Source organism: Opisthocomus hoazin, chromosome Z (assembly GCF_030867145.1).
Source record: "Opisthocomus hoazin isolate bOpiHoa1 chromosome Z, bOpiHoa1.hap1, whole genome shotgun sequence".
Lineage (NCBI taxonomy): Eukaryota > Metazoa > Chordata > Aves > Opisthocomiformes > Opisthocomidae > Opisthocomus > Opisthocomus hoazin.
This window is the reverse complement of record NC_134454.1, coordinates 39,819,497-39,840,020: the sequence shown is the minus strand read 5'-3', so window position 1 is coordinate 39,840,020 and position 20,524 is coordinate 39,819,497. Positions and strand designations below refer to the sequence as shown.

At 37.4% G+C, this 20,524-nt stretch overlaps 1 protein-coding gene across 6 annotated transcripts in view; it reads right to left on the bottom strand.

Annotated features, from left to right (window-relative positions):
• COMMD10 (COMM domain containing 10) overlaps nt 1–20,524 on the bottom strand; it is a 114,608-nt gene that overhangs the window by 81,644 nt on the left and 12,440 nt on the right. For all 6 annotated transcript variants that reach the window (XR_012761954.1, XR_012761955.1, XM_075411637.1 and 3 more), the window contains exon 5: nt 9,869–9,979. Coding sequence is in view for 4 of the 6 variants with exons in the window: in XM_075411637.1 (XP_075267752.1) it covers nt 9,869–9,979 (111 nt within the window). In the remaining 2 variants the exon portion in view is untranslated. The remainder of the gene's footprint in view (nt 1–9,868; nt 9,980–20,524) is intronic.

The window sequence follows — 20,524 nt, the reverse complement described above, 5'->3', positions numbered from 1 at the left end:
AACGTAGCTAAATACTCCCAGATTTTAGCAGTTTTTTAAATATTGTGAATTATCTATGAGATTATTAATCCTTTTGGCCCACCCTCCTTTTTGCATTTCAGAAACTTAAAAAGGCAAAATCACACTTGTTAAATGTCATTTATTTTCAGCTCCTCTAAGATGGACGTCTTCCACCTTCCAAGGGCAGTCAAACAAATTTTAAAAGCATGTAATTATACTCAGGCTTGCAATTTTAAATATCAGTTCCAGCCTGCACAACGCAGATACTATACACAACTTTAGTGTCAGGACTGGCTTAGAAATGTTCATGTCTTAAATGGATTTGGTGTGGTAGCTTGCCTTATGTTGTCAGGACACACAGCATGACCGTATTTTCAAGGAAAAACAACTAATATTCAACCTAAATAGGCAAAAGAAAAAACGTTACAAATATAAGAACTGGAATAATTAGATCTACTGCAACTGAAGATCAAGCAAGTGATATGATGCTTTAAGGAGAGAAAAATAAAACTAGAAACTGATTAAAATGACCCACTTGATGTGCATAACGACATAATAGCAAAAGTTATTTAGCCAACATGACACTCAGCAAGCAAACAAATACGCCAAAATATTATGGTGCTTCTAAAAGTGTTCATTTATATAATGTTCTTAGTAAATTCTTATATAAAAATCTGTCCTACGGCAATAATTAAGCAAGATTGATTGAAAACACTATGTTTTACAAATCAGAAATTAGCTATAGTGGACTTCTAGTCTACAAATTTTGTTATGAAGACAACAAAGACTTCTCACAAAGCAAGATCAGTGTCTGACTTCAGTTAAAATATGTCAGCCTGCAGCTTGGCTTTTCAGAAGCTGAACAGAGAATCAACATAAATAAGACACAGGCTGAGTGACTACTCCATGCCTCTTCTACTTTCTCAGTTACCTCCCTTCCTTTTAGAATATCTTTCATATAAATTTAAACAGCAACATATTATTGCAGTTTCCAAGTAATCCATCCACTTAACTTTCAAAGGTGAAAAATACACAACTCAGGACAAAATGATCAAGTACATCCTAAAAAAGAAGTTTAAGTTTGTGCAGGTATGCTTTTTTGTGCACTAAGAAATATTGGGGAAAATAGGGAAATAAAACTCCTCCCAGTGTTCCTCAGCAACTCAAGTTCAACAAAGTCAGTATCATTATTTAGTCTATAAAGAAAATGGAATAAAAAGTTCTAAAAATATTTAAAGAACTGCTTAGGGTGGACAGTTAAGAACCCATTTCATTGGCATTTGTATTAAATTGTTTTTCTGCTTCTTCATAGAAATTTGTTTCTTCTGTTTATAACTGTTTATTTATAGCTCCATTTCTATCCATGCCCATCACAAAGCCTCCTGAGGACTGTATCAGTAAGCAGTGCTGTTTAACACAGGAATGGAAGGCAGGAAGTTTCCTCTATTTTCTGCCCATCCTGCCACAGCTATAGAAGTAAAATGCAGTGGTGAGAAAACAAATTTTAACCAGCTACTAAGCCTGAAAAAAACAGGAAATCACGTAGAGAAAACGTGGAGTGCTGCACTCGGTTTAGGCCAGTATAGACATCATACTCTCTCTTCTACAAGCTATTTAATCACCTTTTCTGACATTTACAAATAGGCTGTAGAAGACTTAAAGCTTTCTTTGAATACTCCATACTGTTCTTTCTGGATACCCCAAGCAAGGTCATTAACCTACCTCTTTTTGGAGTGTCTCCGAAAAATGCGTTTCTGTGGTGCAGCTACAAGAGTTAGAGGCATTTATAGGCAAGTTCACAACTTCCATTAGAACATTCAGTATATATTTAGAGCTTACTTTTAACTCACACTTTTTTATATTTTGCTTCTTTCTGACTAACGATCTCCTCATGCCCAGAGAGTGCCTCCAACACAGTACGCACTACCAGAAGACAAGGCATTAAGAAGAGTGCACCTCTCACACTCCCACCCAAGAAATGAACAGCAAAGCACAAACTGCTCCCCAGCTACACTACAGTGATGACGAGCAAGGCAACTGCTTCTGAAGTGTCAGTATAAATGAAAAGCAGGCAGTAATCATGACTGTAGAAGACAATCCTATCTCCTTCAACAACCACTGAAGGTATCCCTTACATGGGAGCCAGCTACAGGAAAATAAAACACTGATGGCTCTTAAAGATGTTAAGTACTTTGAAGTACTGAGAAAAAACACATGGAAATTCCTTTTTAAAAGTTCCATGTCTCTCATAACTTTTCTCGTTTAGAACCCCTCAAAGGAAAAATAAAGGATTAATAGATAACAAAATTTTCCACAAGCAAGTCTCTCTAAGTTGCAACTGCTAAGCAGTAAAAAGTTGACCATTTTACAGATGGAAGAACTGAGAAGCTGAAGATGGAAAACTGAGAAGCATTTCCAGTTGTACTCAGAAAATGTAGACACATGTTTATAGCTAGTTCTGCACAGCTTCCAACACCAAGGCTTTCACACATAAAAAGTTAGTCTCTTACTTTTATACAGAACATATTCCACCTCTTCTCTGCCTGCTACTAATTGTCAAGTAATACAAGAGACAACAACTCCTACCTGATTTAAAGGCCATAAAATACTAGTCACTTGATATACTTCTATCTAAAGGCCTTATGACTCTCAATTTTATACCCTTTAACATTTAGGAAAAATTTTGATTCTTATGTATCAATACAGAGAAGAATTACCTGTGTTTAAACATCCACGTTAGAAAGCCACTGACTTGGGAGATTACATGTTGTCTTCCTCTGCCCTCGCCTCCAGTTCACAAAGGCAGCAGTCAACTTCATTGTACCGGAGGACGCATGCAGAACAGGTATATTGGTAAGACTGAGCCATGCTGTTAGAGAAAGTTCGACTTCTATGTTCACCTCGCCCTAATCTCACCCATGTCTTACACTAACTGATCTTTCTACTTGAGAGTCAGGAAGAAACAGACATGGGAGAGATGTCAATTTTCAACACATTTGTAAAGGGACCATGGAGCTTATTGCCCAAGTAAAAGCAGGGGGATCGGTACTGCCAAAAGTACCGCAAATGCATAGCAAAAGTGAAAAAATGTGGTTATTTTCCATTGCTACACACAAATGAAGACAACAGTGCATTTGCTAAAACACTGCACAGTTTCTGAGAACAGCAGGCAAGAAAGTATGCAGATGCCTGAGAATTTGCAATGAATCTCACAAATGTTTTTTCTTCATTTGAAAAGACTGAAGGACCAAGCCTACAAAACCAGTTTGAGGCAAACAAGAAAAAAAACTTTGAGAGAAAAAAGGGTGGCATGCACAACTGCATTAAATGAGAAAAACACACCAGATCTTTGTGTTTTTCAAATGCCTTCAAGGCCTTAAAGTTTAACTCTGCCCAGCAACGAAATGGTTCACCAAGTTTAAAATTGAAAGTTAACCATTTCAGCTACTTTTCTGCTGCTTATTTGGACTACAATGGCAAAGTTACACATTACAGACAATTCAATCTATTCCTGTACAAAACAAGAGTTTCAGTGCTAACTATAGGCTGAGGTTCCCCAAGGCTGCAACCAACTGTGCACAGTCAACTGGAATCGCTTTTTTCTTTAATTCCATGACACAAAGACACACGCACAAAGCTGCAGTAGTGTTTTAGAGCATGTGCAGAGGCTGTAGCCAGTTACAGAGTTTGTAAATTCATGTGTTATAGATTGTATTCATAAACTGTGTATATAGCCAGGTGAAACATAAGAATATCGTTAAGAGATCCCTGTAAAGAGATCCTTACTATAAGATGGGTAATTAAATCACGTAAGATCACAAATGGAGCCAAGATAATTGACTACCCCCTGCAGTACAACTGCCAGAGGTGAGTGCATACACCTGGAGTCACGCCATCTGGTAAATGTTTTCTAAGTACTCACAACTTACAGGACATGGGTTACTCTGCTGTCTATTTCTAAGCTGGTAAGAAAACAGCTGGCTTGTTTAGCCTGAAGAAGAAAAGGCTGAGAGGGGACTTTACAAATGCTTATAAGTATCTTAAGGGTGGGTGTCAAGAGGACGGGGCCAGACTCTTTTCAGTGGTGCCCAGCGACAGGACAAGGGGCAACGGGCACAAACTGAAGCACAGGAAGTTCCACCTGAACATGAGGAAGAATTTCTTCCCTCTGAGGGTGATGGAGCACTGGAACAGGCTGCCCAGGGAGGCTGTGGAGTCTCCTTCTCTGGAGATATTCAAGACCTGCCTGGACAAGTTCCTGTGCAGCCTGCTGTAGGTGACCCTGCTTCGGCAGGGGGGTTGGACTAGATGACCCACCGAGGTCCCTTCCAACCCCAAACATTCTGTGATTCTGTGAAAACAAAAGTCCTCTCAGCAGCTTGAAAATTCTGGGCTGCAGTTTCACTTTTTCCTCTAATTAAATGGACTTAATCAGAGATTATAGATATGATAGATCAAAAATAGTCTAATACAAGAATTGCTGTGCATTGCAAGTCTGGAATTTCTGGCTCTCATGGTTGAGCAATGAAATCTTTGATAGCTTTCTGTAGCAATGTGACAGCCTGGAAGTAAATTATAAATTTCAGCCTCATTTTTCTGAGCTACCACACACTCACGATTATGCCGTCATTCTTACTATAGCTCCTACAAATATGAGGACTTTTCTCAATATTCTGAAACCGCGTCTCAGGGAAGTTTCTGCTTCCTTATCAGCAGCATTATTTATTAGATTTCAGTTCTCAGAACAAAATTGGTTTCATGATGTACCTTGCCAAAAACAGCAACTTCGATTGCACATAGAAGTTCAGAAAGACCTTGACCGAGGACTATGCTATGTGAGGATATCCAGGTGTCCAATCACCTCCTCTAAATAGGATGAAAAAACCTTTTCTCTCAGTCTCATCCTTCAACATTTTTGCATTCTCCCAAGGCCTGTCCTACTTCCTTTTTGCAACTGCTAGACTTACAAATCTGCTTGATGAGAAGACTAAACTCAGTTCGAGGGTCTACATGCAAGCTTGTTTGTGTTCTTGGAAAGAGAAGGGTGATGTCTTCTTCAAAACAGAAAGTGGTTGAGAGATAGCTGATGAATGTGAGAAGCAATTTACAATTGTTTAGTCTTTGCACCTCATCACAGTTCCTCCAGCATCATGTCTTTTAATTGTCCTCTTTTTCTGAGGCCATACAGATACAAATTACTCCTCCATTTTGAAAACAAAAAAAAAGAAACCTAAATGCATCACCCCAAAAGCTGAGAACTGGAAAGGCAAATGAAGGAGATACATTATGGTACAAATGCTCAACTCTGACACCTCCTACCTCTTTAGAGTGGGAACATATCACTAGCATCCACCAACTCACACTGTTATGCCCCTCCACAAATATAACTCCTTTTCAGAGGGAAACAAAGGCCTAAACTGAGAGGGAAGGGGAAGCACCACCACATTCCCTTAAATATCCATCCAAGTGCCGGTCCTGCTAGCATGCCATACAGGCTGCACAGAATCTACAGCCTGAACTGAGTGCCTGTTCAAGCTCCGCTAGAAGCACAGCTTTGCTTCTCATCTACTCTGCTTGCCTGCTAAAGATGGGGGGAAGTATTCACAATGGCAAACTCAGAAAGCAGAATGGCATACTGACTGAAGCAAACAGAGCAAAACATCTGAGGTGTGGACTTGTTCACAGTCCAGAAACGTGTAGAAAGCATGTAAAAATTAGGAGGAAAAGAAGCAAACCATGTCCTGTTATTTTAACAAGTAAAAAATAATCAGTTAAGATTTCCAGACTTCTATTTACTCTACAGAATGATGAATATGTATCACGATCTCAGTTTCAAATGCAGACCCCATTCTGATTTTGAACAAACAGTTGCAGAAAACACAGTTTAAAATATTTCCTTTGTTATATTTCCCCTTTAAAGCATCTAGAAGCTATGGGAAATGAATTAAAAGGAAATAAAAATAAATTAGTATAGCAACATTTTAATATTCTCTGTCTTTTGTCAAAAGTATTACATTAGAAGGTTTAACAAACCAGCATATTTATCAGTTATTTTCTGTCTTGCATTGGCAGACAAAATTCTGTAACAAAATTCTTCAACTACATATATAAAGAAAGAACAAATTAAACAAAGTATTGAATTCTCACAAGGAATCTATATATGGCATTCACACTGAATAAAAGAGCTCCCCAAAGAAGTCCTTAATGGATAAGAATAAAATCATAGATTAAATGAAGAGAAAGAAAACCAAGAAAAGAGCACAGCCTTCCACAGGACAAACTGTAATTAGATAACTAAATCTAATGAAATCTGTGGACTGGATTTACAGAAAAAAATTGGATACTATCGAGACACAACACTGGGCAAGAATCGTTTATTTATCCTAACGATTTTCAAGAATAAATGTTAACTATAGATCATGTGTAAAAAATACACAATAATAAATGCCTTGTACAGTAATGCACCTTACTGGATCTTCCCAGAAGAGGCATAGCAGAAACCCTTTAAGAACACACTCTTAATTCTCACAGTCCTCTGCGGAGAAATTTGGTACCAATGATGTGACATTTCTGAAGCCCTCAGACCTTTTCTACAGCCTTTACTACTTTTGTCCTTTTTTTAATATGGCTCCGATGGTTACAGAAAATGATCATAGTTGTTTAGAAAGGTCTGGACTAGACGGCCTAAGGAATTACCACTATGAACACTGGGAAATAATGTGTGGGTGTGTGCCTATGTGGATAATAATTAAATAAATTACTGAATAAAACAGATACTAAATAAACACAGCACTTTTCGGCATCAGTCTTTGTTCACAAATCAAAATCGTAATTAGCAGCACAGATTATCAGGATTGTTAATTTGTGCTCCCCCTACTGGTTAATTCACCCCATAGCCATAAAAATAACAGTACCCTGTAAAAAAAACGCAGATTGTTGTGTTGCAACTCAACAGCCCAAAAAATCTGACACCAAATTGTATCATTAAAGAAAACCCTTACACACAGCTGATACCTTACATATTAGTTCGAAATGTCGCCTTGGCTCATTAAAATTTCAGAATGGAAGCAAAAGGATCTTGCAGTTCAAAAGGATGTTTCCTACCACACCAGCTTGCTTTGTGTGCCTAGTTAATAGAAATTCCACTTCCCTCAGAATTACAAATGCAATTAAATATTTCAAATTCCAAATCACTGTAAGAAGCCGCTGTTAATTGGATTTTTAATTGAATGCTCCTTTTTCCTCCTCCTCATACAGAACACCATCAGCAACTGAGCTGCAAAGCAGCCCAGATCCCAGGACAACTTGGGCTGGAAGGCCACGTTTAGCAGCCCTCTGATCCCCCCCTTGCCTGCTCACAGCGGGGCCAAGTCCACGCTGCAGCCAGGGTGCTCAAGGTCTTGTCTGTTGACTCCTGAGTATCTCCAAGGTTGGCACCTCTGCAGCCTCTCCAGGTAACTCACTCCCATACTTAATCACTCCCACGGTGAAAAACTTTTCAGGGCATATGCTAAATACCTGCTAGATCCAAATCAAGCATAATTCAAAGTCTGAGTATAAGCAAACAGCAAAGTTGTGACAAAACCCAGGAAAAAACAGTTTACCAAAAATCATGCAATCTGATCACAATTACTAGTAGTCACAAGCAGTGTATTTCCTGGGCAATGCAAATGTCACTAGCAGCTTGAATCACCTGAAAGAGCCAAAGACCACCTTACTTTTGAATTTTGATGGTATAATACCTATGAGACTCTGCATTTCATCTGAAGCAGACAAACTATAAATATTTAGATAGCAGATAGCAGATCCTCTGACTTTTATTTCATGAAGCACAAACAACATTCATATATCCACAGGTTTTCTGATTACTCCTCCTGGAGAGATAATTTAAATACTAATTTTAAATGTCAGCTTCTCACAATGAACTATTTAAATAATCTTTAAGTGAAGTGAGTTGTGGTAAACACTGATGCATTAGTACAATTAATTTTAGTTATCAAAAGCGGAAATATGGCCAATTTCATTTACCTTGCTCAGTGTGGTATTTTTTATTAATAGGCTTTAGTTTTGTAGATGAGCAAGACAAAATTCTATTGTTATATACAGATTAGAAATGTAAACACTTAACACTTCCAACAACAACTGACTTCAGAATTGATTCCAAGTATTATCTCAAAAAAGTATTCAAAGAGCCAGTGTGACAAAGAGCACTACTGCCCCCTAAAGAGCCAGCCCACCGAAGCTCCTCTCTAACAGCGTTTCAGGCCTTTCCTGAAACAAATCAAGTTATTATTATACCCACAAACCATCTATTAAAAAAAAAAAAAAAAATTAAGACGTTTCAAGGGAAATTAAGATAATCATTAAGAACATATACACTAAGTTCATGCCAGATTTCTGTGCAAAAGGCACATGCCTAAGTATGAGGGGAAAAAAAAAAAGTATCCAGTATCTAGGATTTTCAGATAACTTAGCGCACAAAGAGATCATGAAGATGCAAAATACAGCACAAAAATTACGTTCCCGCACTTCTGTCAGTATATAAGCAGATATCAGCCAATCTTAAACCTATTCTATACTAGGATGTAATCATCCAGAAAAATACCCCTTTAGTTCTCTTCATACTAACCTGCATTTTTAAATTTTAGTGTCTGTAGTGCGAGAACATTAATATGTTTTTCTTATTGCACTGTTCTGTCTAAATGTCAGTTACAAGTCTATTCTAGGCTTGTAATTATTGCAGAATAATTCTGATCTCGTTATCTAATTATACCCACAAAAAGAAACAGAGAGGAAACAATAAAAAAAAAAAAAATCCACTTGCTGAATTCTGTTTGTAAAGGAAACAGACGAACTTTGTGTCATGTGAAAGTGACATTTTTTCATCATTTTTTAAAAATTATTTTGACACAGAATTGAATCTGTATGCAGTGCTGCCCAGTGCATCTTGGACATAAAATATTGTCTAGTTTCTGAGTTTGCATTTCAAAAGTGCAGGAAAAAAAAAATACAACTGCTACAAATCTTGGTGAGAACCACAAACATAATCTGTATATTCTCTTTTATTCTACCATAAACCAGAAATTCCACTCACATTAGCAAAATTACTGTGATTTAAATGCAATGCTAAAGGAGAACTGAGTTCTGTTTTTTCCCCTCAGATGTTTTATACTGACTTTTTCATAGATAAACACTCTGACAGACACCACAGAAGTAAAGACTTCAATTTCCATTTGCAAGATAAAGTTAAAAGCAATTCATGTGTTTAATTTAAAACACGTTAGCTAACGAAAGATACAGATTTTATGAACAAAAACTTACGTTCATTAGTGGATGTTGGCACTGAAAGACCACCAGTCACTAAAATCCTTGAACTTCAGACTTTACCTTAAAACTTCCAAATATTGGCTTTTTGTGGCCTCACATACTATGTCATCATTCATATAAATACATCATTAGCACAGAAAGGTTGCAAGTAATGAGTAATATCTTATATAACTACACACATGGTAGAAGGCTGCAAGCTACTAGGCATTAAAAGTATAAGAAGTACCAATCACAGGGTATGTGATAAAAATAAATTATCTACAAAGATATTTTAGAGACCTCTAATAACGATATTCCAGGATATTTCTCTCTTACATTACAGCCCAGAGAGCCGGTAACACAGCTCTCAACGTACCCAATACGTACGCTATTACATCAGTACTTCACAATTTCAAGTGCTTACTGTAATTTTATGAAATATAAAAATGAAAACACTGGCAAGACTAACAATGATCAAGAGTTCCAACTGATGCCTCAGAACTTGGAGCATAAGGCCATCACCACAACTCATTCCAACACTTGTCGGGCATGTATTTCTCACCTTTGAATCTTCATTGCTCACTCCCAGCTCTAGCACAGCTCGAGGAGACTTCAGCTTTGCTTGCATGGACTCTGCCATTTCAAGATTAAGCTGCCATCCAATTGTTTCAAGCTATAAAACACAAATTTAGATTACAATCAGATGGCACAGAAGCACTCAGGTCAACTTTCAATATTGTGAATGGTCTGTGTCAATGAAGGCAATGTCAGGGTCTACAAATGTTAAGCATTTTTATGCAATGCACACTCTGCAAAATCCCCTGGACTCGAAGACAGATTTTCTTCTTTCTCTTGCCAAATTTATCAGTTCAAACTGCCTGTGACCACCTGAAATAAAGCGACTTCATATGCCTTGGATCTGTTGGAACGAATCCATAACACACAACTAAGGATCCAAAATAAGGCAGACTCCCCCTCCTTGTGGAAGTTTATCAGCAAAGTTACAGATTCAATTTTATTTCTTGTTTATTTTTCTTTTTAGGAAAAAGAAAAAAAATTACCAATAAATGGTAAACCAGCTAAAAATGGTAATTTCTTAATCAACAGACCTACTCATGTGCATTGTACCATACACAGATGTTAATGACAAAAATAGTTCTGTGCTGCTTTTTAAATTGTTACTACTGAAAAGCCGAAAACCAGTTAAGCATGTGAGCAACAGAATTTTTAATAGGAAGCTACACAAAAATGTATTTCAGATTGCTTTTTAATCATTAATCTCAAATGATATTCAAACATTATCAAGCTACACCTCATGCATAAATGAAGTACGGAAGAACAGAACTACAAGTCTTTCACAAAATAACCCACCTGACCTTCTAGGATAAAGAAAAGTAGAAATATAAAGCCTCACCATCTGGCAAGTTAATTTGCATACAGGTTCTTTTTAACATAGTGTCTCCCCTCTGCTAGTAAATATTGTGCCTTGACTCAGTAACAGTGAAAGCGTGCCACATCTCAGGTAATCTCTTACCAGTGCAACAATTCAGCTAAAATCATCTACAGCACAAATCCATCCCAGAGGTGCTGTACTGCGAACAGCAGACAAGCCAACAGCTGCCCTGCCTCCTACAGTGACAGTGATCTCTAGATGAAGGATAGGAGAGAAGGTGACTGGCAGAAATATCTTCCATAGGCACAGCTCAAAGACGGCACTTCCAAAATTTGCTGCAGCTATATCATTTACATTTACATATTAATGTATTTTATATTGCCTTTCTTTACAGATTGCATCCATATTATACCAATGATGTCACAAACGCTGAAAGCTATATGACTAAGCATACCGGAAGGAAAATTACATATCATGACCTATTAACCACCACTGCCAGTCCAAGATGTTTAGAGAGTTTAGCCAAGGCCAGACAAAGTTAACAAAGACACGGACAGTCTCAGATTGACTTTGTGTATAACTATGGGAACAAGTCAGTAGGAGGAACTTCAACAGGTCAGCCTGCAGTCTGTCAGCTGCTCTGCAATAAATGCCCCTATTCAGGTTTCATTTTGTGGTAAAAATAAGGACGTTTACACATTAACCAAATCAATGAAAGTATGCATGCAACACAAATGGACACAGCTAAAATGTTGTAAATCTGTTCTAGCTCACTTTGTGGTAGACATAGCTTTAGTAACAGTACGCCCACAGCCTATGAACTAAAGATGCTTTAAAAGACAAGTTTTATAAATTCTAAAAGCAGATTAATTTTTAATCATAATTCTTTACTTTCATTTCCTCTAACCTGTTTACATCTTGGTTGATTAAAACAATAGGGCATTGCCCATCCCACCCAAAAGTACACCGCAATCCAAAGTGGATTCTGTGGATGTGCTCAAGTCAATCACAGTAATGGACAGTATCTGGAATCTTCCAGCAAACTATACCAGAATGACACAACTGGAAAACATTTTTCTCTTCACAAACTTCAGTAAAATTAAGTAAAAAATTACCTCTGGTTCTCTCAGGAGCATAAAGATCTTAGTATCTTGTTTTAGATCAGTTCAGTTAAACAACCCTATCAAAACTGGTAATGGTAAACAAAGAAGGACCCAAGTGCTGCCTTATGGGCTAGTGGTGGGAGCAGCCCGAGGCAGGCAACAGGAAACAGTACCACCGATACTGATAAAACACCTAACCACTAAGGTCAAACACAGAGACAGTGAGAAAGCTCTGGAAAGCCACGGCTCTTCATACTGCACTAAAGTTCAAGACCCCCACTCCACAATTCAGAAAGGACTTTTCATCAGTTACTTTAGTGTGGAAACCAAGCCTTAGGCAGGCTAGCAGCTTATCCAGGATTTTAAAACTATGCCACTAGGGACAAGAACAATATCCTAGGCAGCCTGACTTTTAAGACTTTTCTAAAGCTGTTAAACAGTGTAGTGTAAGTAGCTTGAAAAACAAACCATCAAAAGTAAAGAAACACAAATTTATGTCTTCTATTTCACTTTTAATATCCATCTATACAGGAACATTGTAGAGGGCTCAGAACAAACACAATATATGTGGCAGCACAGTGGCCTGAGTTTATAGCTGAACAGCAGCCATAACTCTTTTTTTAAACTGCTTTACCTTAAAATTACTTTGTTTTCCTGTACGATTCATGTGTCTTCCCTATTTTAAATATAGTTGCATGAGAACAAGTTTTGATTAACAAATAGCATGCTGCCTAAGGCTTCACAATGGTCTGACTATTTATTTTCTTGAAAGAAAAATGTAACAAGTATTTGGCTATGTTCATGTTTACCTGGAAGACATTCAACATCCTGAAATATCAATTAACCTTTTTAGAGCGGTGACACGTATCTGCATGTTATTTGTGTCAAGGCACAGTATTTGGTAGCCATGAAGTGGTACATATATTAGGGCCATTTTTTTCCAAAAATGAAAGGACTACAAAACTATTTTCACTTCTGACATAAAACTTGTTACAGAAAACAAAACACTGGGGGAGACTATATGGTGCCAGAATCTGTGATTACCTGAAAAGCATTTACCGCAGAGAGGGGGAAGTGTTTCTCCATAACTAGCATGAAAATGCAGCCATGGTTTTAGTTACTGTAGGCCCTTAGCTTTTTTTTACAATTTCTTATCAGCAGTTCAGAAATGTGCAAGTTACCTTGTCACTGCAACAATAAACACTGTCGAAAATGTACTATTTAGTAAGTTCTGACTGGTATCTCTGACACTTACTTAACCTCAGGGTTACATTTAGAAAACAAAATAAAGGTGCAATCTGGAAAACAAGAAAAGGAAAAAACACAGACACTAGATAAAACCAATAGTAAGCACGTACGAAAATCCTTCAGATCTGCTCCATGAACACTACAGCAAATGATTCAGCGCAACAAAGATGAGAGGAAGCTTTCAACTACCCCTGTAATCCTCAGTTCCCATGTCCATTTTGTTCACCTCAGGCTTCTAAAGAGGATACCATGATAGACAAGACTAACAGGCATGGGAGAATCTATGCACTTTTCATATCAATTACCCACTTCTAGAAGATGGAGCTTTCAGAAGGTCATCTAATATCATAACAAATCATTTCAGGAACTATACAAAATCAGTATTACTGCCTTCCGAACTCACTGACATGGCACAAACAGTTTACTTCTTACCACAATGCAAGAATGCCATAATACCATGCAAATCACTATTTCTCCTCCATGGGTAATCCATGATTTGGCATCTACTTGTCTCTTAGTAAGTGCTGTAATAATTGACTTCTGAGAGTAGAAGTAACAATGCATAAACAAAGCACTGAACCTGCAAGAATTACAGTGTGGAAGTACTGCTTGGACACATGAAATCAACATGACTGAATTTTTTATAACCACCAGATATTTAGACAGTTATGAAACAGCTCATCACTTTAAAGCTCAAATTTAATGTATGATGAAGATCTAATTATTTCATTCAGATTCATGCACTCCATTCTCTTGGCAAGATTTGATGCTTTCAGAACACCTAGCTTTCCCTGAGTAGAATATAATATTAAGTACTTCACTTCTGTGTAATACTAAAACATAAAAATCATATTCTTCAATTAATGAGAGAATAATTATATTCCATTCAGAACACATACATGATTCAGAACATGTGGGCAAATGCAATTACTCAGCGTTATATGTTAAGTATGATTTAACAAGCCACTATAGATAAACTGGGGACAAGAAAGACTATGAAGATCCTGGCATATCCACTATTAGACATATATCAGACAAACAAATGAATTCATGTACTTCTACAGGGAAAGAGAGAAATGCTGATTACCATTTCTCAAATAGCAAGAAAAAGAATTCTCAAAATAAGAGTTTCATCTTAAAAGTCCACAACATGAGAAAAACAGACTTCTGGGCTAAACACTTGTTAAGAAGTCTGATGGACAGAGAATGCAGAAGCAATTCTGAATTAGTAGCACTGTTCTGTACTTTTATGCTTATGGGGGGAAAAAGCTTATGAAAGCCCTGAATGGGAAAGGAACACATAGCATAAGCAAACTAGCATATGCAATTTGTGAAGTCTGCTACTGCTACTACAACAAATGTTCTCAGTATTGCCAAAAAGTAAAGGTAAAAGAAGTGGTAACATTAGCACTACATTTGATAATGTTTGAAAATCAACTATACAATAACACAATTTTTCAATTGTATTATTTTAATTGGGTATTTCTCCCACTGTCAATGGGTTGTGGTTTAGTTTGTCTCTTTAGACTTTTTTTCAAAAGCAACAAAACTCCCCTAACAAAACATGCCTTTTTAAAGAGCAAAAGGTTTTCATTACTCTGAAGTTGCTCAGGGGCTACTGAAGCTTTCCAACATGAGTGATGAGAATTTTAAAGCAATCTGAGCTTGTGGCCCACCATCAGAATTAAAAGCCAGTAAGAGTAACCTTTAGAATAACTAAGTCATATGTTGTGAATATTGAGAAGAAGAACATGTACTAAGGAAATTATGGTATGATACTAAATCTTACTCATCTAATTCATAACGCACGTATCACTTGAATTGGCCTCTAGTGACATTGCCAACTTGAGCACAGCCGAAAATAAATCTTAACATCCTTTCTGAAAACGCAATCTTGGCACAAAACTGAGTTCTTCCAATAGTAGTACCTCTTGTGGTATTGGTGGTGCTGAAGGACATCCCTGTTCTTGGTTGCCGGCAGCTTCCTATGGCACAGAATGCCGGTTTAGATTCCCATATCTGAGAACTAACATCCAAGACTCCTGAGTGAGTCAATACTCAACTAGCCACTTCGGGGTAGTTTAAGTGTTAGTTTAAGTGCATCTATAACTACTTTCATTCACAGGCAGTCCGATTAATTTGAGAACAGGCTGAAGCAGTGTAATTGACTTCATTTTTGTAAGGTTTTTAAAAACTGTGTAACAGAACGCCAAAGAGAACTTCTTACTGACTCATTCTTTACAGGTACCATGGAAAATAGTCTTCTGCTAGGCAGAAGCCTAACAATTTCAGATAAAGGAGGACGGTTACAGTAATACAGAAAATAGTTTCATGCTCCACTGGTATACAGGCCCACTCATTTGATTTTCAAATATTTTAATCCTCGTCTTGAGAGGCCATTCAGTTCAAAATGATCTGATACGTGTGATAACTTAAATGTTACTGCACATGAGACTACGCCTTGCATATCCTGAGAAAAAAAAAAATCTGCATGCTTGTATCTATAAAGCTTTTTCTGTAAAAAAACAAAATAATATGCAAGTGTAATGGCACTATTTTTCACAGTTACACTCTCCTAATCTATTTCTACCAAATATGGTGTATCTAAGAGCATGGTATCAGTTTACACACAGCAACTACTCTTGCAAGTAAGTTTAGCTTCATTAATGCTGGAATGCTCATTTAGTTAAAAGGCTACTTTAATTCACAGTCTAAAGTAAATATTGATAACTTCAGATTCCAAAGCCTAAACTTCTACTATTATAGTGTTAAGAGTGATTAACTAACACAATAGGAGAGTGTATAATATGGGGATGAAAACCCAGCCTTCAGTCCATTCTTGAGGAAGTAGACTTATGATAGTTGGAGAAATAAGGTTCAAGAACTACCCTAAAATAGCATCAGTGTAAGCAAAAACTATTAAATATTTTAAAGATGGAGCCTGACAAATTCAGAAAGTGCACTACATGATGTGGCTGCTTGCAGTCATGGGGAAAATTAACAACTCGATGTCTCTGCCCACATGTGCCTTAGAAAGGAACATATCCTGCTCCCAAAGGCAACAATTACAGAAAGAGAAAAAATAAAATCCTGTTTTAAGAAATGAAATCCTAATTTTGTCTTTTTAACTCAGATACTAATTCACTCGTTTCAGCTATTTTTCCTTCTAATTTGAGAGGAATAGTCCAACCTTAAAGATGAAAACAATTCCTGGAACAATTTGAAAGAGCTGTTTACGTAATTTAAGACATCTATGGTGCTACTCTCACTGAAGCTGTTACAAACAGTGAAGTGAGAGATAATGGGATATGAAAGCCATCTTCAGCAAATCTTTTTCTCATACTATTACAACAGTATATATCACACTGACACAAAACATTTAAGAACATTTTCCAACTAACAAAGTATTTTGAGGAAACAAATAATCCATGACATAAGAATTTTTCTGGTGCAGATCTTTCATTTACAATACAGTTCTTTCAGTTGTTCTAACCAAATAACCTTGAGGACAATGAGCACAGCTACCCTTTCACTCAGTTTAGTTCTTGAAAGAATAACTCCCATAGCTCCTCCACTGAAGCCCAAGTACTCCTCATTTCATTGTAGCAAAAGAGAGACACAATATCCACAGTTTAAAGTTTGGGGGTCTCCTCCCCTCATCTTTCAACAACCAAATTAGACAAAACGTGCTAAGCCATAGTTACATAAATAAATACCTTTTATTTAAAGAAAGTACTGCAACACATATATATGGTTTTAACTAATTCATTATCAGTTTTGTATGGACGGGAGAGAACTAAAGGTGTATTACATGTTAAGACAAGCATTGGTTTACAATGCAGTACTCTAACTTCAGACTTGTGTAATCCCATCAACATAAAAAGTAGAGCAAACCATTAAGTCTGCTCTCTAAAACTTACAATATAAGGTGCCAATTCCGCTCTCCATCAGCACACTCAGCATTGCAGAATCAAAACTCCAAATTAGATATGAAAATGTCGATTTTGTCCGCTGTGATGGTGAAAATAATTTAGGTAAGAGGCCAAGAGAAGGATGTCAAAACATATCTGACTGTGAACTCGTCCGCTTAAGAAAAGAACACTGGTGCAGAGGAGACACCAGCAGGATGAAGCCTAAAGTGTACTCAATACAGCAAACAAATATCAAAACAGAAAAAAGGTGCACATGTTTAAGAGGAAGGGAATGAGCGACAGGCACAATTTGCCAATCATCACAGGTAGGGTCTTCATCACAGAAATACTCTGTAATCAGGAAGAGAGTGTTTCCTTTAAGATAAGCCGCAGATTAAACATCAGTCTCCTACTGATGGGAAACTCTAGCACTGGGGGCAGGGGAGATGACTACATAAACGTACTGATTTCTATTCTCTATTGTTACTACTGACTTCATTTGTATTAAGGTGGCATGAATATCTTTGAAGGAAGTTCTGGACATTGCACCTTGAATACTGTGTTCAGTTTTGGGCCCCTCATTACAAGAAGGACATGGAGTTGCTGGAGCACATCCAAAGAAGAGCAACAAGACTGCTGAAGGGTCTGGACAACAAGTCTTATGAGGAGTGGCTGAGGGAACTGGGGCTGTTTAGTCTGGAGAAGAGGAAGCTGAGGGGGAACCTTCTTGTTCTCTACAACCACCTGAAAGGAGATTGTAGTGAGGCAGGTGTTGGTCTCTTCTCCCAGGTAACTAGCGATAGGACGAGAGGCAGTGGCCTCAAGTTGCATCAGGGGAGGTTTAGATTAGATATTTGGAAAAATTTCTTTACTGAAAGACTGGTCAGACATTGGAACAGGCTGCCCATGAGGTGTTTGAGTCACCGTCCCTGGAGGTGTTCAAAAAACATGTAGATATTGCACTCCAGGATATGGTTTAGCAGGCATGGTGGTGTTGGGCTGATGGTTGGACTTGATGATCTTAGAGGTGTCTCCCAACCGTAATGATTCTATGATTCAATGCTGCAGCTTCTTTTCAACAAGCCTCACTGTAGCTGCTCAATGGGTGAGGAAGTCTGCAGTGAAACAGCTGGATTTTCACGTTGGTTGCATAAAGTTTATGACTACAGTCCTCTACACTTTTTGAATAGCAATGGAAAAACCAGACAGTATACAGTATTGCAAAATCTGTCCCCCTACTGTACAAACATATTGAACTTCAATACAATTCAGTATCCCCATTTTATAAATGGATTACCAAGGCATTTTGTGGCTTCAGTGAAAAGTACTCTTCAATAGCACATTTAAAAACTCTAAGGCTCAATTTTTATCCAGAGATATGAGTCACAAATTGAATGACCAGCATCTTCACCTGACAGTACTACGCAAATCTTCAAATTAAACTCAAGACTTGGAGCAGGCACCACAAAAACAGTGTGTAACTATCAATAAAGCCTTATGGACATCCACACACCTGTAAAACAAAGTCTGGATAAGAGGGGGTTTTTTTAAACAAAGCATGAAAGCCTGTAATTAAAGATAATCATAACACATATGCACAGCCAGGTTAAACAGAGTTTGCACAGTCAGCTACAGTGCCTCTTACTAAATTTTAAGACCGTAACCTTAATGACAGTTTTGCAACGTGTCTTAGTCCTGTAGTCATAAGAAAGTAAGAATCACTGGAGGGATCTTATCTATCTAGTCACAATACTAGAATACAATGTCAAATATGATTCTGCCTTTATCTCACAGATTCTGCAAGATCATCAGCAAACAGACAAAAAAAACACCAAAACAAAACAAAAAGGAAAGCAGCAACTACTTTTTCACCAGTAGACAGGAGTAATCTTCTAAGCTCTGAAGTAGTAGCCCATGCTATGGTTGTCTCTAACTAGAAATAGTGGTAGTTATAACATAAGGGCAAGGAAAGGGTTGGATTGGGTCAGGCAGACAGACAATGAATCTGCAGAAAGATCCTGTAAAAAAGATTGAACAAGTATAACAAAACTGCCAAAGAAAAAAATCTGAAAGTTTAAAAAACAAAGATAAACTATTTATGTGGCTTTGCATCTCAGCCTCAGAAGAAGGCACTGCAAGACCAACGGACTAAAAACAGGCTGGGCTAAAGGCCCAGTCAAGTGGTTAAAGCAAGGCAGTGGGGTAGAAAGGCACCAAGAGTCACAGACCATGCATTAGGTTCGCTGTGCAGCTCACCGACCCCTCACCACAACTTTCCCTAAGATATCCTTAACTTTAGGAGGCAAGAAAAAAACAAAAACAGAAAATGAGGAGCACTAAGTGTTTTAACTTTTAAACTGGGAGTTTCAGCTTGTAATTCATGCTAGAAAAAGCAAGGTGAGCAAGACAAAAAGCCAGTACCTCAGTTACCTCTCAGAGAGGATTTGAATATTAAGAGCACATTAAAAATAGAAAAAGAGACAGAGATTTAACGCTAAAAGGAAAATCCATGCAAACTATGTACCTAAGTCCATCTTATTTGGTGGATATGTAAGATGAACTAGATTCTTCATCCAAGATTAGGTCTCTCCTGGAGGATATATTTCCTCTGACTTCACATTTTTGTCTGCAAGGATAAAGTCCTATTTCTTTTCCACAAACCTGACTTAGCACATAAACCAGGAAAAGTGGTATTTTTCAGACTTTTTAATTCAATATTCAAACCAAAACCCCTCACATCCTTAATCTTTGAATCAAAAAGGAAAAGACACACACCAAAAAGTACCAGTGTACTTAAAAAGGGAGGAATCAAAAGAAATAATGTGACACGAAATTGGTAAAACAAGACCAGTGCTAAGAAGCAACAACTTCAGAAGACCTTTCCCTAACTGAAGTTACAGCAGGTTTTCATCTTTACATGTATTTTAACTGATAAGCAGCTAGCTTAAAAGCAGACAGAAAGGGACTGTATGACAAACACTAGAAAGAGCATTCAAGTTTCCAACACCTTACTATTTAGGGATTCACTCTGTGCAAAATGTGAAAGTGTTATTGTGCTCTGCCTCTCTCTGGGAAATTTGTAGGCACAGAGTTGCCATAAAAATAAGCACCAGTCTATGAGAATTTCTATGGAAAAGTCAAAGCTGACTGGCTCTTTTATCTAGCAGAAGAATATATAGCAAGATCCAATGGTGGGAAGATGAAGTTAGACAGATTTTAATTAGAGATAAGGCACACATTTTTATTAACCATAAAAAATACCCCAGAAATTACCTGTCATTTCAAGCCTTGAAATCACAACCAGACTCCTGCTTCAAAAGCTCTTTTGCATACTGAAGGAAAATTACAATTTTTTTACACAGCAAGTTACACAAGATATGCACGGTACACATTTATAACCTTAAAAGGTGCTATTTCGTATGTAGGAACAGAACAAACGTTTCAGATGTTTTTAAACATTCTCAAAACATACCTTTTTCCAACCTTTATCATTCACACTTTTTTGGTAGAAGACGGCAGAGAGTAAGAAGGATAGGAAGAAACTCATTAAAAAAATCCTCAAG